General features: G+C 38.4%; 3 protein-coding genes across 6 annotated transcripts; all 3 read left to right on the forward strand.

The window, feature by feature from the left end:
* The first annotated feature begins 908 nt into the window (after positions 1 to 908).
* On the forward strand, positions 909 to 3,633 carry hoxa11a (homeobox A11a). 2 transcript variants are annotated; one of them, XM_027014955.2, is made up of 2 exons: positions 909 to 1,527; positions 2,661 to 3,633. In XM_027014955.2, the coding sequence occupies exons 1-2, from the start codon at positions 1,044 to 1,046 to the stop codon at positions 2,891 to 2,893; spliced, it is 717 nt and encodes a 238-aa protein (XP_026870756.2). In that variant the 5' UTR covers positions 909 to 1,043; the 3' UTR covers positions 2,894 to 3,633. The 2 variants fall into 2 exon arrangements, with proteins under 2 accessions (XP_026870756.2, XP_026870755.2); XM_027014954.2 differs by having other exon boundaries at positions 915 to 1,668.
* Positions 3,634 to 7,159: 3,526 nt separating this feature from the next.
* LOC113580421 (homeobox protein Hox-A10b-like) lies at positions 7,160 to 9,981 on the forward strand (the record flags this gene model as incomplete). The annotated part of the gene is made up of 2 exons (XM_027014961.2): positions 7,160 to 7,691; positions 8,327 to 9,981. Coding segments are annotated over 2 exons (810 nt in total), but the record flags the coding sequence as incomplete, so codon positions are not given.
* A 78-nt stretch (positions 9,982 to 10,059) lies between these two features.
* hoxa9a (homeobox A9a) lies at positions 10,060 to 17,067 on the forward strand. Of its 3 annotated transcripts, XM_035528909.1 has the most exons (3): positions 10,062 to 13,197; positions 13,550 to 13,676; positions 16,288 to 17,067. In XM_035528909.1, the coding sequence occupies exons 1-3, from the start codon at positions 12,618 to 12,620 to the stop codon at positions 16,370 to 16,372; spliced, it is 792 nt and encodes a 263-aa protein (XP_035384802.1). In that variant the 5' UTR covers positions 10,062 to 12,617; the 3' UTR covers positions 16,373 to 17,067. The 3 variants fall into 3 exon arrangements, with proteins under 3 accessions (XP_026870714.2, XP_035384802.1, XP_026870713.2); XM_027014913.2 differs by lacking the exon at positions 13,550 to 13,676 and having other exon boundaries at positions 10,060 to 13,197; XM_027014912.2 differs by lacking the exon at positions 16,288 to 17,067 and having other exon boundaries at positions 11,876 to 13,197; positions 13,550 to 15,012.
* The last annotated feature ends 2,779 nt before the right edge of the window (positions 17,068 to 19,846 follow it).

Genomic DNA, 19,846 nt, shown 5'->3' on the forward strand with positions numbered 1-19,846 from the left:
GAATCGCAAAACGCTTGTAATATTCAGCCACAGCTGTGACATTTCAAAAATTATTTTGTCATGTTTTAATACACTACTCGCATACACTGTGAACGCCAAATAGGCTAAATATAATTGATTCCGTTGTTTTGTCTGCAGTCACGCGTTGTACTGCAGGGATAAGTGAAAATGACTCTGATCGCTTATTATTTTAACATTAACAAGAAGTGTCTTGGTATATAAAGCAACAAACAAGCTCACGAAGCAGCTATACTAATAGCTATATGTGACAATCATATAAGTAAATGGTTTTAACGTTCTGGATTCAACCGAAACACACACACAAAAAAAACTAAAAAATGTACGGAAAGGTACACCCTTAGAATAGGAAGATTTTAATTCAGCGACGACGCACTGTTACGGGTACAGTTTTTGCCTGTTGCCTCTTGATTTTGTTGTAGCAGTGTTCTTTTTAAAACAAGTTGCCATGACATTGGCATTGATTGTGAACCCTCATAAATGTTCAGAATTGCCTAATAAGTTCAGAATGTTTGATTTGTGCGTTTGCTTAAACAAACAAAAGCTAGAATGTTCAGAAGTCGTGTCAGTGTCTCACCTAGAGTGGAGCGATTAAGCAGCAGCGCCTTCAGCATACAACCCTATATCCTGAAGGTCTCACTTACTTTGAATAGACGCGCGCGCGTGCAGGCACACACACACACACACACACAGAGCGAGAGAGAGAGAGAGAGAGAGAGAGAGAGAGAGAGAGAGAGAGAGAGAGAGAGAGAGAGAGAGAGAGAGAGAGAGCGAGAGAGAGAGAAAGCGAGAGAGAGAGAGAGCGAGAGAGAGAGAGAGAGAGATCTGTCAATATCTGATGTGGAACACGTGACCGTGGCCTCCTTTGGAATGGATGGAGATGAATTTCCACGTCAGTGTACGTCTCAAAATTTCTGGCTCGGGGATACGGCTTCAAAGGAGGGCAAGAGGCACGCGCGCTTGTAAGCCATGTTAAGGGCGCTGTGTTCGGGTCTCGCTAGCCCTAGCTAGAAACGGTACCGCTAATGATGGATTTTGATGAGAGAGTTCCCGTCGGTTCTAATATGTATCTACCCAGTTGTACGTACTATGTCCCGGGTGCTGACTTCACCGCGCTGCCCTCTTTCCTATCTCAAAACCCGAGTTCTCGTCACGTTTCTTACTCCTACTCGACAAATTTGCCGCAGGTTCAGCCTGTTAGAGAGTTTACATTTAGGGAATATGCTTTTGAAGGGTCCGGAAAGTGGCCTCACCGGGGTTCGCTGGCTCAGTGTTACACAGGAGAGGACGTGTTGCACCGGGATTGTTTGCCAACCTCCACTACCAACCTCGGAGAAATGTTCGCGAAGAATAGTTCCGCCGTGTACCATCAGTCCACGGCAAGCTCGGGCACATCGTCGAACTTCTACGGGAGCACAGGGAGGAACGGAGTGCTTCCACACGCCTTCGATCACTTTTTCGATACCGCATATGGAAATATAGAAAACGCGCACAACAAGGAATACATGGGTGAGGACAAACAGCACTCTAGCAATTACGAGACGCCAATACCCGCCCCGGAGCATGAGACAGAGGGAAAGGAGCTAGGCGAGCCCAGTAGTCCCGAGTTCTCTTCCGGCAACAACGAAGAAAAGAGGATCCGTGTGAACAGTATGTTTGATTGCAGCGACCCTGTCATGACAGAAAGTTTCAATCTTACGCACTGCTGTTAAAATTTTATATGCTGTTTTATACGCGTATAAGGTTTATTGAGGGCTTGAGATTTCCCCGACAAAAGCTAACTTATAAACCGTGAGAATCACGTGCTTGGAATTGAAATTGGCCATGAAATACTCCAGGCCAGAACTTTTTTGACTTGAACTTTAAAATCTAGTTTCTCTGCGCAGTGGTTTAGAAGAAGTCATAGTAATAGTCATCGAACCCTGAGCCTAGTAACCATAGTAACCAACTTCTAATGACTGTAAAATTATAAATACTACTTTCACGGGTTAGTAGCGTTAAAAGGCCCTCATACATGTATGAGTGTTTGAGGAATGTGCACGCCTGGACGCTGTGTTGAGTGCACTAAGGTAACCAACACGTCGCTTCTGCTAAAGATAAAAGCCAGTTTGTGTCCCGTATATTAAGATACATAGATTTAGATTAAAAACGATGTTCTAACTACATATCTGCGTAAAGATGATTAGATTTTGTATGCTTTGCATGGGCCTGTTTAATATAAAGTTAAAGCCAGATTAATAATAATAGTAGTAGTAGCAGCAGCAACAGCGGTAGCAAAAGTAGTAGTAGTAGTAGTAGTATTAGTAGTAGTAATAACTATTGTGTAAATGCTAGAATCTAAAAATCACGAAAAATAGAGGATTATCAACAAAAAGAAAATGAAAAAAAGACGTTTTGTGCTTACATGTTCTTCCGACGTCCAAGGAGAAAGAGCTTTATATCCGTTTATATAATAGATTATATCCGTTCATTAGCGACGGTGTGCTATTGGCTTTCCCACATTACTGAAGATAAATACCAGCGCTTCTGTCATTGTATTTCTTATTCATGAGTATTGTTTATTAATGTTCAGTTCAGTTTGGTTGGGACCTCGCAACGAAAACAAAATACAATGTCATCGTGAATTTCTGTGTGCCTTCCAGATGTGCCGAGAGCACGGAAGAAAAGGTGTCCGTACACTAAATACCAAATCCGTGAGCTCGAGAGGGAGTTCTTCTTCAGCGTGTACATCAACAAAGAGAAACGTCTTCAGCTCTCCCGAATGCTCAACCTCACCGACCGCCAAGTCAAAATCTGGTTTCAGAACAGACGCATGAAAGAAAAAAAACTAAATCGGGACCGTTTACACTACTACACCACGAACCCTCTGCTATAGGACACCGGCATAACTCACAACTCCTGCTGTAATAACAACAGCATTAACCGCGAGGCGATAATGGTGCTCAGAGGGTAATTTCAAATTCGAAGACGGAGGCCTTTGGATTGATGCAGTGACAGTGAACACGAACCTATGGACGTTTTACTGCGGGTAATTGTGTGCATGTTGCTCGTACGGTTTTAATGGTCAGCAGAGATGTTTTGTTTTGAAAGCCCAAGTCACTCAACCGTATCGAATATTTTTGCTTGAAATCTAATACAGAGTTTGCGATCTGAATTTATTTTCTGATGAAAAATGTGCTTTTGAAATATTTTCAGAGGCATATCTAGGCACTAGTAACGTTAACGTGGAATTACATTTTGGTCTTTAATGCTAAAGACTTTGGTGTGACCAAATATTAAACAAAATGTTTATTTATTGCTCCACATCTGTAGTGGCGTTTTATTTTATTTTTCACATTAACTGAAGAAAACCGTCTGACAGGATTATTGAAGCAATAACATTTTCTACCAGTAAAACGGCGCTCACAGTTGCACTTGAACTGTTAATATTATGATGGACTCTGAAATATTCTTGTTGTGAGATATTTAAAATTTCTTATGAGATCAGCTAAAGACAAAGATGCAGAACTGAAGACGAGAGATGACTACTCTCACCAAAGCCTCATGGGCTGTAAAGAAACTCCTATTGTGAACTCCTCGTGTGATTTTTTCAACTCGATTTGGAGAAGGTGGTACTCTTCAAGATATTTCCTCTGCTCCATGAAATTATCTTTTCACCAAAAAACGAAGGATTATTTTTAGGATTACATATCCACGTTTTCTGTGTAAGAACGTGATGAACATTTAATTTTTATACACGCAAATGAACGTCATTGCTTATAATGCTATGTATTATATATTTCCAAAACAACAATTAAACTATTCAGACAAATATGAAGGGTGTATGTGTTGCCCATCGCGTGCTCCAAAACTATAGATATAGGCCTTTTCCCAATTTGCTTGCGTGAAAAACAAATCATAGCGGAAGTTGTGAAGTTGCTTATACGCTATGTTATACTGCGACTTGATAAAGGAATCCGTCGCATTACATTATTTGTCCTATAGTTTAGTGGTACATTGTTTCCCATCTAGATTAGGTTAAAAAAAACCTAAAACCTGGTTCTTTCGTTCTTTCGTTCTTTCTCTCTTTGTGTTGCACGATTTCCAGCTGTATATATGTATCTATTTTTTTCATTCTACTGACTTCGAATTTCTTTTTTCTTTTCACAATTTGAGATGTAGTCGCGAGCCTACCTTAACCTTAAAGATTTTCCCGCATAAAATCATCTAAATAGTTTTTTTGTTCACCAGGAAAGGTGATTTTAAAGTTGTTTTCACTAGAGTTTTATTAGTCATTTCATATTTGCTGTTTTTATTTGTATGTATGATCTCAGCTGTAGCATTTATACGTTATATATAAGAATATATGATGTACATATATCAATGACGATTTTTCACCTGTGTTGAAGCCTTGAGCATGGCCGGCGCATCCTTTGAGGCGCTGAGGAATCTCTGCGTAATTACTTTGACATCCTCTCTGTTGCCGCAGCAACGCGGTCGTAAAAGCTGTCTGCGTCTAGAGCATATGGACGATTGCAGTGTGGTGCCATAAACCGTCTCAGAACCAAGGTTATAAGCTGCTTTTCCAAGGTGGCTCGAGACGAAAAGGCAAGAAAGACCACTGCTCTCAGTGTTCATGTTCCTTGCGTCTAGTTCTAATTAATTTATCAAAACGGGTTCAACCACCTCCCTTTATTTAGTACCCGTTTCTCAAATAAATGAGGATTCCACAAATCCACAATTCCACAAAAGGCGCTCTTGAGATCAATGTCATGACCGTATAGGATAATGTCTGGTCGCACAGAAACTCAAAGACTCGAGACTTTCACAACCTTTTTGCACAGATGATCACAAACAAAATGAAGGCTTATGATGAAGATTTTATTTAGCTCAGTGTACAATAGCTATTGTGGAATCGGTTAAGGTGTTGGTAATCTGAGGCTCCGACTCAGGTTATATAAAATTTACTATTCACCGATTCAGTATGGTGGACCAGATAGTAAGCTTGAATTTAGGCAGGCGTGGGAAGTATAGACACACTCAGGTAATATAGGCATACTTACTTAGTATACAGGCAGACAGGTAGAATATTCTTGCAAAGCGTTGTGAGGAACGTAAGGCTCTAAGTGTAAACACTATCTAATATATTACAGGTGTTTCGACATTCATGTTTGAAATGTTTCATGCAATTAACTTTCTGTCCCAATAGCACACATAAATCTTCTACTGTTTTTATTAAATTCAATATAAGTGTGTAGAGATATGGAGCCCATTAAAATCTCTCTTTTACCATTTTAATCAGATGTTTCACAGTGAATGAGTTACGATTTAGCTTCACCAATGTGAAAATCTATTAAGGATTCAGCAAGCTAGGTCTTTTCCACCACATATATGAAATTAATTTTTAAAATGATCAATAATGAAGCAGAACGTAAATTATGGCTACGCGAATTCACTGCGACTTTAGCAGTCACGACTATAGGTCTTTTAATCCTTGTTCGGACACTGTTTTGGCTAGCAGTGTCTGGAATGTCTCCAGGGTTCATTTTTTCTCCCTCTCTCTTTCTTAACATCAGTGATGTACTTTGAAATATAGATTTGCAATTGTGTAACACGATCAGGTCTTTCCGCAAGAGAGATTCAATGACAACATTAAAGCGCGCGAGGGGAGAGAAGGGCAAGAAGGGTCCTGTTACCATTCACGTGGAACCTTTGTCTCTAGTGAAAAATAAATGCTTCCTCTCTTCGAAATAAAATGTTAGATTATTGTTCACGATTTCCGCTTACAGGGAACATTAAATGAGATGAAGACGTGAGTTCATGTTCTTATTGGAACTGAAATAGTCAAAGAAAAATTAAAGAACTTAAAGAATTGTGAGATTATTGAGGGTAAATGAGAAAATTACATATGTTCGACGCGCTTTTTCCTATTGCTCACGGAAACCTGCTTCACGTTATATTTTATTATTTTTTATTGTTGTTTTTTCGTTGTGCGTAAACCCTGTCCTGATGTTAAAATAGTTTTTATTTGATCCTGTTATAAAGATGAAGGTGTTCTAGGCCTTCTAATACACGCTAGGCCTATTATCCACAACATATGCTTCATACCAAGAAAAAGCCTATTCTGCAGCTTTGCTGCAAGCTACTATACATAGCGCACTCACATAAAAACATACATGAATATTATTACAGAATGGAGGCTTGGCTGCATTAATTAAACTATATTATAATGTTGAACACAATAAAAAAAAAATTAATATACTACATTCCGCAGGTGTCCTATAAAATAAACGCAGTGCACAAATCATTCACATTTTGGCTATCATCTTGACTTGAATAACACATAACAATGTAGAAAAATTTATATGGTGCTGTTTACACTTTATTGGGCCTACATATAAGTAGTCATTTGAATTCAATTTATTTTAATTATAGGCTAAGATTTTGTTATGGTTAAGCGTGTTTGAAAAATAACTCAAAATGTAGGTTAGATTTCATATTTCAAAGGTCATATTTGTTTCTATATGTGAAGGTATTTCCATTTTGCATTATCTGCGGGCATGCTGAAGTCACGCGCGCGTGTGTGTGATTGGGTGAGTGAGTGGGTGTGGTCGTGGGTGTAGGTGTGTTTCTGGTTGTGTGTGTGTGGTTGTGAGTGTAAAAGAAAGTATGAAACACAGAAAGAATGAAAAGAAAGAAAGAGAAAAATACAAACAAAACAAACGATGTGTCATCTACTCCTGCCCAGGCTTGTTTTCGATCTTACGGATTACGTTGTTCTGATGTGGGCGTGTCCCTCTCTGTTTGTGGACTTGCACTAGTATAGAAGTACACACAATTCGGGAGAACTCGTCAACTGCAGCATATTGGGCTGTGGAAATGACAAGCAGAAATGACTTCTATTTCCACTAAACCACAGCCCGGTAATGGTGTGCACTAATAGCTTCAAAAGTCATGAACATCTAAACATCGCGCGGACTGAACCCAACAAAAGTGCTGTCCCACTATAGGCACGGGAGTAGCGACGTTCGGCCACCCAGCCTTGAGTCTTAGGAATTACCAAACGGTGTTATATCTTTATTTCACTAATTACATAGAAGCCAGTGGCGAAGACACAGGTCGCGCGCAAAGTTCCCCATGACGATTTAGGTCATGTGGATGAATACGTCGAGGTCGTCTGCTATCATTCGCCAGACATGAGGAAGATGTCTTGCCTTCTTGTATTTCTCCAGCGAACAGCAAACAGAAGAGAGCGTGTTTTCTCCCCGAGACACAAAACGGGCTTGGAGAACCAGTCTCTTGCAAGAAGGATTTCCCTAATTCACAGTTTGCTTCAGGATCCAGTATAGTTATTTTTAATTACTGTAGATCGGTTCCTTTTCCAGGCTACTTCCGGCTCTCTGAGATGCATGGTCTTGCAAAGATTTATCGACACGGTATGCAGGGCTACACGCGTCATCAAACTCCAGTGACGACCATAGGCACTTTTCGATTTGATTTCCCACTGCCAAGCTTAAAGCAGTCAACGGAACAAATACACGGAGACAATGTGGCGTCCGTAAGGAACAGAAGCCAGGCGCACGCGCCTCCCGCTCACGGAGCCAAGGTGTGGATGCCGGAGTCCACCAACAAAGGAACGTCACCTCCCAAGCCGCCAGAAAACTCGAAACAGTGTAAAGAGAAAGGTAGTGAGGGTGAGTTTCGCAGATTCCCAGTAAACACATCCTGTGCTTAAAATGAAACATAACGCTAGCCATTTGTAATTTGTATGTATTGATAGGTGACTTTAACAAGTGTGGCATGCATTATTCCATTTTATGCATATATAAATAATTAAATGTTCTTAACCTGTAGTCAATTGAATTAAACAATTATAAAAATTTGTTGTAAGTAAACATTTAATTTCACCATTTAATTTTCATAATACGGCCATCAAATATCCATTCGGTGCTTTGTAAAATGAAAACAAGATAACGATCGTATAATAATGTTAACATAAGTCTAATGCAGCAAAACTAGATTTAAAAAAAAAAGAGTCTGGAAGGTAGACAGACAAATTTGTACGCTATCAAGTACATGTGTAAGTTATTTTTCTCTTCTCTTCCACGTTCAAAATGTCAAGTACTTAAAGTCAGAAGCAGTCCGAATTAATCATATATTTTTGTTTAATTTTACAGTGACTCTATCTTGCTAGTACAAAACTGAGCACAGGATACACACACACACACACACACGCACGCACTTACACATAACCACTCAGGGTCTGTAGAGAATCATGCGAGTCCTGCATGAATAACTCGTGTATCTGTCTCTGTCCTTGTTCTTGCAGGAAACTCTAAAACAGAGAATGATTCTAACTGGCTAACGGCGAAGAGCGACCGGAAGAAACGCTGCCCCTATACGAAGCACCAAACCCTGGAGCTCGAGAAGGAATTCCTTTTCAATATGTACTTGACTCGCGAGCGTCGCCTAGAGATCAGCCGGAGCGTACACCTGACCGACAGGCAAGTCAAAATATGGTTCCAGAATCGGCGCATGAAACTGAAGAAAATGAGCCGCGAGAATCGAATCCGTGAACTGTCACACTGTTGTGGGTTTTCCTCTTGACACGAATTTTAAAACGAATGTTGCGCCCTTATATTATTAAAAAACGCTATTTATATTCATATTCACGCTCTTTATAGACATGCATCGAGTCGGTATTTTCCGTGTAAGCTAATGACGACATGAATGTTGCGGTTAGTCACGTTGCTTTGAATTCTGTATGAGGGTAGACTTTTCAACTCATAGTGAATATTTCTCAAGGCTAATTTATTAGCGTTTCAAACCTGAATATGCGGCTTGTTTTGTTGATAAAATGCCAGCGCATTCTTCACTTGAGAGGGATACTCGAAAACATGGCGGTTTCGTTGTCTCTAAATGTGATGTCGATTAGTTTTGTTTTATGCATGACTTCTCCATATGCAAGTGACACTACTCTGAGTGCATTCAAGCGCGCGTGTGTTTGTGAGGGAGTGAAAGAAAGTAAGAAGGTATGAGAATGTGTGTGTGTGTGTGTGTGTGTGTGTGTGTGTGTGTGCGTGTGTGTGTGCGAGTGCACGTGTGTGTGCGTGTGTGTGCGTGTTTGTGTGTGTGCGCGTGTATTAATGTATGTTTAGTAGATGCTATATTGATGTAGCCTAGTCATTGTTCCGATTAGTTTTCTGTGTAACTTACTTATTTCGCCCAAATGTTTGTGTATTTCCCACTGAATAAATTATTATATGCACATTCATAAACTGTCTTAATTCATTTCTGTTTTATTGTACAGTAGCATAAATGATCAACCTATTTAGAAATGTCTAAAAATGAAAACACGTTAATTTAGATGGCATAACGCAAACGCTTTTTATGCATGCGCTGGTATAATTTGATTTGGGGGCGTTGTGGCTTGGAGTATTTTAACCCTCTAATCTGGATTTATATCTATTTATCGTATTTTTCCTCTTTCTGTGGTGTTTTAGATCATGAGTGTTGCTGGCGTAGTTCTTTGAAAATCGCTTAGAAACGTTCAGGTGGCGGCGTGTCATGAGCTAGTATAGTATAGCCAGTTTAGTCCGCTTTTGTGACGTTTTATAGCGCTCTACTGTGTAAGGCTCGTCACTTTGCTGTGAGTCTACCTTCCGTGCAGTTCTAAAACACAGTCTGGGAGAGACGGATCTTGGTTTAGCACTACAAATATTAGGCTATTCTCGGCTGCAGGATCTGTACCTTCGAATTGTAGGATTTAAATCTGCGCTGGAGTACACAGGTGAGACGATATCTTAGGTTACCTATTTTAATGTTGCATATTGTTGTCTTGACACTGTAGAGTTCAACTTGCAGCAATGATCGGCCTTCTTCAGAGTACTGGATACGATACATAATAGACTAAATTAGAACCTGAATTCTACTTATTTACCGTTTTGAGTCCTGGTTGTTTTTACTGGCTGCCATTCTTATCCGGAGATTAGACTGTCGAGTGGTTTAGGTAGTTTCATGTTGTTGGGATTGCATTTCTACCTCAGCAACACGAAACTGTCTTTATTGCCACAGTTAAATTCATCTATATTTTATTTGATCACTTTCCATGGCATTTTTGTGAAAATAATGAAGGAGAGGCCAGCCGTGCTTTCACGCTACATTTTCCGTCCACAAGAACAAGAACTGTAATTTTGTCATCTTTTTTAATAGGTAGTACTTTTTTGTACAAAGTACATCTCAATATGTATGTTTGCACCGCCTAATTATTTTTGTAATGATATGTGGTACAGAGGCAGAGATGAAATCTTCGGGATTTATTTGAAACTGATAGTTGATGACGGAATCAGACAAGGCCTCGGTTACGTCCACCACATTGAAGTCTAGGGGAGGGATGGACGTCTCCTGGGGACCAGCGACCTCAGTAAAGCACCAGTAAGCTCGAGGGTGCTTCTGTTGTGCCCTATACACCGCGGCTGGACACAAAAGGTTGCAGGGGCTTTATGATGGCATTCAGCACGTTCAACGGGATCTTATCTTGGGTCTAAAAGACATGAATAGTGCCTGCGGTAAAACTCGGCCGTGTTAACAAACACCCCTCAGCCGTTTACGGCCCCGAAGTGCCATACTGTTTCCGTCCTTTTTTCTTTCCTGCTGTAAAAAGTCGCTCTTCGCCAGGATTAGCCTGTCTGGTCTCTAGTGATTCTACTTTATAAGATTAGTACCCGTTTTAGTGAAAATGCCGTTGTTGTTGTTGTTGTTGTTGTTGTTTAAATAGAACTCAAACCGAAAAGACTAAAGGACAAGCTTTTAGAGCAGCCTGCCTGAAAGTTTGGTTTATAAGATATATTTGAAAATGTTATTCTTTATTCATTACACCACATCGATAATATAATATCATTATATACGCGAAGAACCAAAATGCATTTAAGCTGTTTTATAGCAGTAATATTAGTAGTAGTAGCCTAAATTTATGTCCTTCAGTTATAATGGCACAGCTATATTCTTGGGTGGATTCATTATTAACAGAAATAATTTATTTTACTCTGTTTAGTTGAGCTGCTGTTCTGTTTTAGACAATTATCAGTACGACGATATTTTAACATTAATTACTATTATTATTATTACTAGTAGTAGTAGAAGTAGTAGTTATGGTGGTGGTGATGCTGCTGTTTAGAGGAAATTATTTAAGAATAAGTTTTGTTCAAGTCTTCTCATTTCTGTTTTCTAAATATTGTTCTTTATTATCCTTCCAAATATCATAAGGCAAAGACATATGTAACATTTCGACCCCTCTTTATTATTGTTGTTGTTGTTGTGGTTGTTGTTCTTGCCTAGGTCTAAGAAGTGGGTCATATAAATGCAGTAGCTTAATAACGTCGACCATAAAGCTAATTATTTCGTCTTTTAAGTGTATTTCATGTTTTATTTATTTATTTGGTCCAATTGGTCCACAAAATATTGTTTATGAATGGTAATAATTTATTGATTATATGGTGTCTTATGGTTGAGGTAGTCTATTAGACACCTAAAGAGAAAACAAACATTTGCACACTGCGTACTGTCTGGCGGTTGTTTTCTGTTTGTTTTTCTTCCAGTTAATTATACAAATTACATAAACATGAGGTAAGATATATTAAATCCAGTAAATTGCTAGTAAATGAAAATGTATTTTAATACGGTTATTGCACTTAACAGAAACATCTTGAAGCAAGCTATCGTGGTTCTGCTTTGTTTTAGACTAAAGTGCAGCGGTTTTCTGCATTAACTTTAATATTAAAACGAACTGGATGTTCGCTTAAAAGTGAAAGTGGCATAAGTTTTGTTAATTTGTTTGTTCGTGTACTTATTTTCTTTCTTTCTTTCTTTCTTTCTTTCTTTCTTTCTTTCTTTCTTTCTTTCTTTCTTTCTTTCTTTCTTTCTTTCTTTCTTTCTTTCTTTCTTTCTTTCAATGCAATGACAAGGCCGGTGACAGAACAATTACAAATTATGCTCTATTATTACAATGTAAAGAATACATAAAGATACAATAAATACATAAAAATACAATCTTTGATGTAAAGAATATTGGTCGTAAATTTTGGACTGTTTATCAAGATAATGCATAATATATCTTTATTTTTTCTTTAACATATTCATTTTTGATATTTGATGAAATAGCAGTACTTGATATTGTTTTTGTTTCGTTTACGTTTCTTATTAGGTTTTTGGAGTTTGCGCTTAAAATGTTCTATTATCCCCAGCTTCTTTGGAATGTTTTGAAACATATTTACAAACAGGAGAATTCTGAAATCAATCCCATTTACATGGCATGCGAGTATGCCTTTAGTATTCCTATAGGCATCGGCACTTTATAACATTTACTTGGTATTTTTCTATTTTTCATTAGACGGATATTGTTCTAGATCTCATAATGTTAAGCAAAATGAACTTTTTCTTTTTTTTTTTTTTTACAGCAAGGGCGATTGATTTATCCTTTATTGTTCTGTCCCTATGGTCACGTGCACACGTCACCCAATCGAATGGCAGCCTGTCTTTCAAGTTATTAACCGACTGGGCTTTGCGAGGGCGAAGCTGCCTTTTGATTCACAGAGTTTATTATTTTGCGAGTGTGTTGGTGTATGTTTGTTTGGTGTTTTACTTTTGTATATGATTTTGCGTTTGCCCCCACCATGTCGACATCCGGAGCTGTGACAGGATACTACGTAAACTCACTGATTCTCCCGGAGAGCGAGGAATCCCATGTCCCATCCGCCCCAGGACTTCTTCTGCACGCGCGGCAGTCAGCTCTGCCTACCGAGTGCAACGAGCTCGGACCTTCCATATTCCTGTCAAAACAGCCAGTGTTTGGCAGCACGAACTGGGGCCACATACCGACACCCGTGGCCAGCGAGGTTTCATCTGTGTATCACTCACATGCACAACCCCAGCCCCCATTGGCGGGAGACTTCGCACAGTCGTGGCTGTTGGAATCTGGTTGCGGACCTCTCCGTCTAAACGAACTACCGACTATCCATTCCAACTACTACGCCAAACCCGATGTGACTGGAACGAACAGTAGCAGTACACGATCGAGCTCCCACGCTATTCTACTGCACGAAGATTTCCCAAACGGGGTGCGTACCACGGACACGGATTCGCTGTCCGGCCGGAATGGAGATGCGGGACACGACAGCCAAGAGAATCCGGGCATTGATCCAAGTAAGAGTAAGCGGTTACCGGCATATATACGCGAGTCAATTGGTTTTAGATTGCAATCCGTGCAGAAATGAATTTCACTTTGTGGAAGATGCATGTCAGAGTTGGCTGGGTTGCCTTGGAACATGCATGTCATAAGCTTCGTGGAATCATCGTATTATTGACTAGGTTTACTGGAGTTTTCATGCTGTAACCTCTGAAAAACGTGGTAATAACTTAAATATCGTGATGCATTTCAGTTTGGGTGTTGCTAAATTTGGATGTGTGCTGATTTGGATTTAAGTCTCAGTCGGGTCGGTATTGGTTCATAATTTCGAACTCCCCTCTTCTCCTTGCTCTCTCTACCTTTCTTCAGACAATCCCGTATCCAACTGGCTTCACGCGAGCTCTACGCGCAAAAAACGCTGCCCGTATACTAAGCACCAGATCCTCGAGCTGGAGAAAGAGTTTCTGTTTAACACTTACCTCACACGCGACCGCAGGTACGAGGTCGCCCGTCTCCTCAATCTCACCGAGAGACAGGTCAAAATCTGGTTCCAAAACCGCAGGATGAAGATGAAAAAACTGAACAAAGACGGAACGAAAGAGGCATGACAGAAAGAACTTGTTCTAGGACACGCTGGCAAAGCAGTCCTGAACAAAAGGGGCATTCTTACAATAGGTCTTGTGTCGATCATTTCATGAACATTTTTTGTCTTAAAGCATGCTAGGATCCAGTTCTTCTGCATACTGGATTACCCGTGTGAATTACGTGATTTCTACCTTACCGAATGTTGCACCAATCCAGTTTATTTGTACGGAAAGGGAACGCGGACTGATTTATGGACTCCACAAAGCCCTTTATTTTTTGTTTAACTAATAGATATAGATTCCATTTATGTATTAATTCCCTTTCGATTGTATCTTAGTATATTAATATGCATTTAGAGCATAGTTGTGAAAATATTTTGCTTATGTTTTTGTCTATTACTACATTTCCATGCATTTCAAGACGGCCACTGTAAACCTGGCTCGTATCTCGCTAATGTATCCCCACTGGAGGGGACGTAAGAAATCTAGAAATATTTCCTGTTTTTGTTCGTACGCAATTGGGCTTTTAATACCACCTAGTCTTTCTTGCCTACCTACATTTAAATAGAAAAGAATGAAAATATTATTTTCGTGATGGCATCTAAACTCCGGTTTAAAAGATTTCGTTTTCTTCACTGAGTCGGTGAACAAATTAAAATTCAATATTGCAAAATTAAACATAAAATTTAAAAAACTAAAATAAAATAGAAATTACATACACTGTTGCCAACATAAATATACCTCACGGTCTCATGACCGGTCTGATTTTTTTGTTTACTTCAAATATCACTAATGTAATTTATACTTTATTTATTGAATAATAAAGATATATATCTCTAAACACCCGCTAAAATATTTTGACATTATTATTATTATTATTATTATTATTATTATTATTATTATTATTATTATTATTATTATTATTATTTCACCTAATAGCAAGGTCGTCTCAAATTAATTCCACAGATCTTAAACTGGAACCTGCTTGTTTCTGTATATGTTCTATCTTTATTTCCCGTGTTACAACGTGCTTATTCAATAGTGCAAAGTGGTTTCACAAATGTGGCAAAGAAATGCGTGACTTGTACCCTCTTTAAATGCGCCCTCTTCCTTTTGCAGTACTCTAGAAGCTCCACAATCCCCCTTAGTCTCTCTATAATATATATACTCATACGCTATGCTTTTAGATATTTGACTCATCATACCCTAAATGGCTTCGACTATCCATAGTTCTGTTGACTATGGCTAGTCAAAGCCATTTTAGGGTGTGTTGAGACACGGACTAAGCTGTCTCTCCCATCCTGCAGTGCAGCTTCTGCTATAAGAGTTTGCTAGTTGTATATTGCCATAAAAGACACTTACCGCCATAACCATTTATGGGGTGCAAAGCCCTGCGACGCAAGAGAACACAAGAGAGATGTTATTAGACCCAGAAGCTGAAATCAGGGAATATTGCGCCATAAATTCATCCGAATGCTGTTTTAACACAATGCGTGACGTCGGCAAACAGGACTATAGTTCCTAGAGGCAGCTTCGTGCCAAATGGCGACAAGCTCTCTAGTCTTCCATTAAGTACGCCGCCAATCAATGAATGTAGCATAAGCAGTACAGTATAGCTCTAACACATTACTCCAGTGTAAAACATATACCAGACTGGACATGAAGCGTTGTGACGAACATAACCCGCAGATGGACGACGACTTCAAAGGCCTCTCCACGAGACGCAGCCATTAAGGCCTTGCAACGCTCAGGCATTCCCCGGTTAATGTTTTTATGGCCGTCCAGACACAATTAGGCCGTTTTCTGAAGCTGTGCACCCATTTTGACTGGCGCTTTCTCTCTCTCCCCTCTTCTGCTTTCCAATAGAATTCGCTGCATGCACGTAAAGCGCAGCGGAAATAATCTAGTTTTATTGGTGCCTCTGGCTGGAGCCAGACCCGCAGCTTTCTCAAACACCTTTTGTGTCGTGGACCTTCATGGCGATAAGGAGGGCACGGGGTTATATGTTTATTGTTACGGTTATTACTGTTGTTTATTTATTGTTTGATGATTTGCAGGCTATAAGAAATAATGACGCATAACATCCGTCCAACAAAATATCTACCTCAGTCCAAGCGGACGTATGAAGGCCGATTCAACACGCCTTTCGTTTAAAACATTTACAACATCTGACCACAGGATGTCAGCAACGTTCTACCAAAATCAATGCTTGCGCACGGCTACACCGGACCCTTTCAGTGCAGTGTTATATTTTATGACATATGTGAGGCCATACATAACAACATTTTATGAAACCATATGTAAAGCACATACAAAGGACGCAGTATGATTTCAAATAATAATTTAGAAGAAAATGTTTATATAATGAAATTTCTCTTTTTTAATGAACTCTTATTTTGAATTTTTATTCGTTCATTTCACTTTAGCCTCTGTTATGCACAACGGACTCAAATGGTCACTCTAATAATAAGGATATATAATGTAGCGATTTTGCTAATCCCTACATCTTTTTACCGTTTTTAGGTATATTTACATTCTTCTTCTGGCGGACTGGTCTAAGGGACTACAGTGTGACTCAGAAAGCTCGTGGAAAATATATTTGATTTAGTTGGTAAACGGCAGGTTCATGATTAATAACTAATAATAGTAAAACATCTTATTTTCCGTTTTATATCTTCATTATTTATAGTCATGCTCAGTATTTGTACTTTAGACAGAAGTAAAATATAACTTAAATATATATTCTAAAACATATGCAATTTAAACTATCGTTGAATGTCTTACTGTAAGGTGTATAGGTAAATACCTTGGGGCTTTAGATATTGAGTTGTTCGATAGTCCTGTGTAAAGCATTGTATAATGTTGATTGTTATTGCATGGCTCCTTTAAATGTGGCCTCAAAGTTGCCTTTCCCGAGCCGATCCACGCATTTAAACCAGATGCCTGTGAAAGTGAAGTTGCATTCCTTTATTTCCTCAAATGTTCTGGGGTTTCCCATAACATAAAATATGTAATAAAATAGGTATTTCTTTCTTGATTTGACTTATAAACAATACTAAGTAATAGTATTTATAATAGTGTCTATAAACTTGAAGAGTTAAATTTCTATTTCCTAAAAGCCGAATATGCAATGTACCATTATCCCTAAAATGATTTGATTGTTTGTGTTTTTGACCATAAACATATCATGAACAAAAATGTCAATTGTTTTATTTCTGAACATGTACATATGCAATGCTTTAGGCTAACAGCAAAAAATGAGAAATAACAATATTATGCAGCTTTAGACGGACCGTACGCTGTAGCAACATGAGGGTCACGGTGACCCCATAAATATAAATATAAATATAAATATAAATATATATAAAATATATATATATATATATATATATATATATATATATATATATATATATATATAAAATATATATATATATATATATATATATATATATATATATATATATATATATATATATATATATAACAGTGAAGTTAACTAAATACTAACGTTGTTGAACTAATTCCAAAGAATCATATTGGCGCACTTAAGAAAAATAAATTTTAGTGCCTTTGTAACAATTCGTAACGCCTTTTTTGTTTGTTCAATTGAATTTTGTAATTCAGTTGTTGCAATGTATATAGAAACACATCTGTTAATAAATAGGTTTTGTTCTTTTTGTTCATAACGTAATTTATCACTTGTCGAAATCATCCCAGAGCCTTAATTGCCGAACCAATGTAGACCGTAAAGTAAACTATTATCCGTAAGAATCGCTTTTAAGCTCTTGTTATTAATGTTCACACTGAACAAAGTAATGCACTGAGCACGCAGTTTAAGTTACAGTGTGACTACAATTTCACAGCAATGAAATTGCAGGGACTATCTTTGCGACTGAATACCATGGATTGTCTGATTGGCTGATCAAAGCACATCGTATGGCCACGTGATTTTAAAAGCTCTTCGCCTGCTTGTAAGGCTGGCTTGAACTCCAGCTGTAATGGCATCATATATCTCTCTGCCTCGTAAAAACGACATTAAGGATTCTTGGTCAACAAATCAATTGGAAGAAAGAAAATTCGTCTGTATTGCGCATGGTTGTTTTTTTGTTTTTGTTTTTGTTTTTTTGTTTTGCTTTTTTTGCAGTAATGCGTAGTTCTCATACCTAGCCACAAGCAAAAGGACGGTGCACACCAAGCACAGTAAATGATTCGTAAATTTGCTCATAATTGCTAATCACGATTCAGGGGAATTTTATTAAAAGGACAGAGTTTTGACTAAGACGCGAATACATTTACAACTTAATCGAAAAACATGAAACAATATCCCCTACCAACGGCCCCAAAATGGAAAACTGGAAAAGAGCGTCAGGTCAGAATCTAGTTTTGTTCGTATTGAAGATACTGGTGTCCATGTGTGCGGAGCTGGTGAGTGTGAGTCGCCACCGCGATGCACCACTTCGGGCAGCCTGTTAACTTTATTATTTGCTAGGTCAGTAGTTGCATTATAACTTCACTTGATACTCTCTTTGGTTTGCCAACATGAAGGCTAATTTAGTATTCTTTCTTCCTTTTTATACAGTAATCTTTCCTAATTAAAGGATAAATATTTCTAAGGAAGAAATGCACTTGTTTGACTAGGTGATCTTCCAGACCACAGCAACATGCTCAGTAATCAGTGAGACATCAATTGAAGTTTAAAAAACACAAATCCTAATTATTAGACACCTAACTAACATCAACACATTGTGCCCACACTACAGTTCATCATATGTATCCAATGAGATATCAGTTTTTACTGTCCACTAACCCTACACCTACAGGTAACCACCACTATAGGATAAGGACTATAGGACCACAGAGCCACAGATCCAAGTGCTGCTATAAAATAAGAACTAGATCTACAGAGCCAACCACTGCTATAACAGCCTGCAAAAAATAGAAGCAAAAAGGCGCAAGGCTTTTTTATATCTGTGCACTTTAGTTAACGCCAGCATTATTGAAGAAAAACTCCAGGTTTAAACCTGAAAAACATTTTTTATTCAATATTCACAGCAGTTTAAACATGGCTGTAGGGTGATTTTGTCAAATGCTGGGTCTCTAGACTTACGTGGCATAACCATAAAACTGCAAAATCCAGAACTTTGAGTGGAGTGATGCATTTCTGTAGTTCAGTAGTAATTCGTCTCTGCAGGTCACCAGTGATGGGTCTCTGTAAGTTAGCAGTCGAAAGAAATTAAGCATGCAAGTGTATTGCTATCCCCATAATTGAGGGCAGAGGGCAGTGACATCTACTTATATGATGCTTATATCCTTATAAATGTTATGCTCTTAATCAGGTCTCAACATAACAGTGTAATATACCAGCTGTCGCTGAATATGATGTTGCAACATTATGTGGTGCATTTGAAAAACATTTTGTGATCATTTTGTGTATGTCCTGTGGAAGTCCGTGGGAGATCATTTTTGTGCTGTCTTTCTTTAAGACTTAGCACTAATTTAAGAAGCCTACCTAAAACAGTAGCCTACTGCTTGATCCTGTCTACCCAAAATGAATGCACACACACTAAGAGCCAATATACAGTTTATTTTAGTACACACATTTTCAAATTTTAGTTTGGTTTGGAATGTATAGTATTCTAAAAATAGACCATGGGTTTAGCAAACAATCTGGCACATTCACTCTGAAGTACTTCACACATTCGTGATTCAGGGGCCTATAAAAAACAGGATTTTTTGTATAATTTGATTAAAAGGCATCGACCTATATGAATACAAAGATTAAAATATGCACATGAGTATAAAGAGTGCATAGACATGTATATGTACACTGACTACAAGGTGCATAGACCTATATGAGTACATTGATTAAAAAGTGCTTAGACTTTTATTTGTGCACTGATTATAAGGTGCATTCACTTATGGGTACACTGGTCACAAGGTGCGTAAACCTATATAAGTACATTGTTTGATTACAAGGTGCATAGTCCTATATGTGTATAGTGATAAAAACGTGCTTAGACCTATATGAGTACAAAGGTCAAAAGGTACACATATGAGTACACTGTTTCATTATAAATAC

Source organism: Electrophorus electricus, chromosome 8 (assembly GCF_013358815.1).
Source record: "Electrophorus electricus isolate fEleEle1 chromosome 8, fEleEle1.pri, whole genome shotgun sequence".
NCBI lineage: Eukaryota > Metazoa > Chordata > Actinopteri > Gymnotiformes > Gymnotidae > Electrophorus > Electrophorus electricus.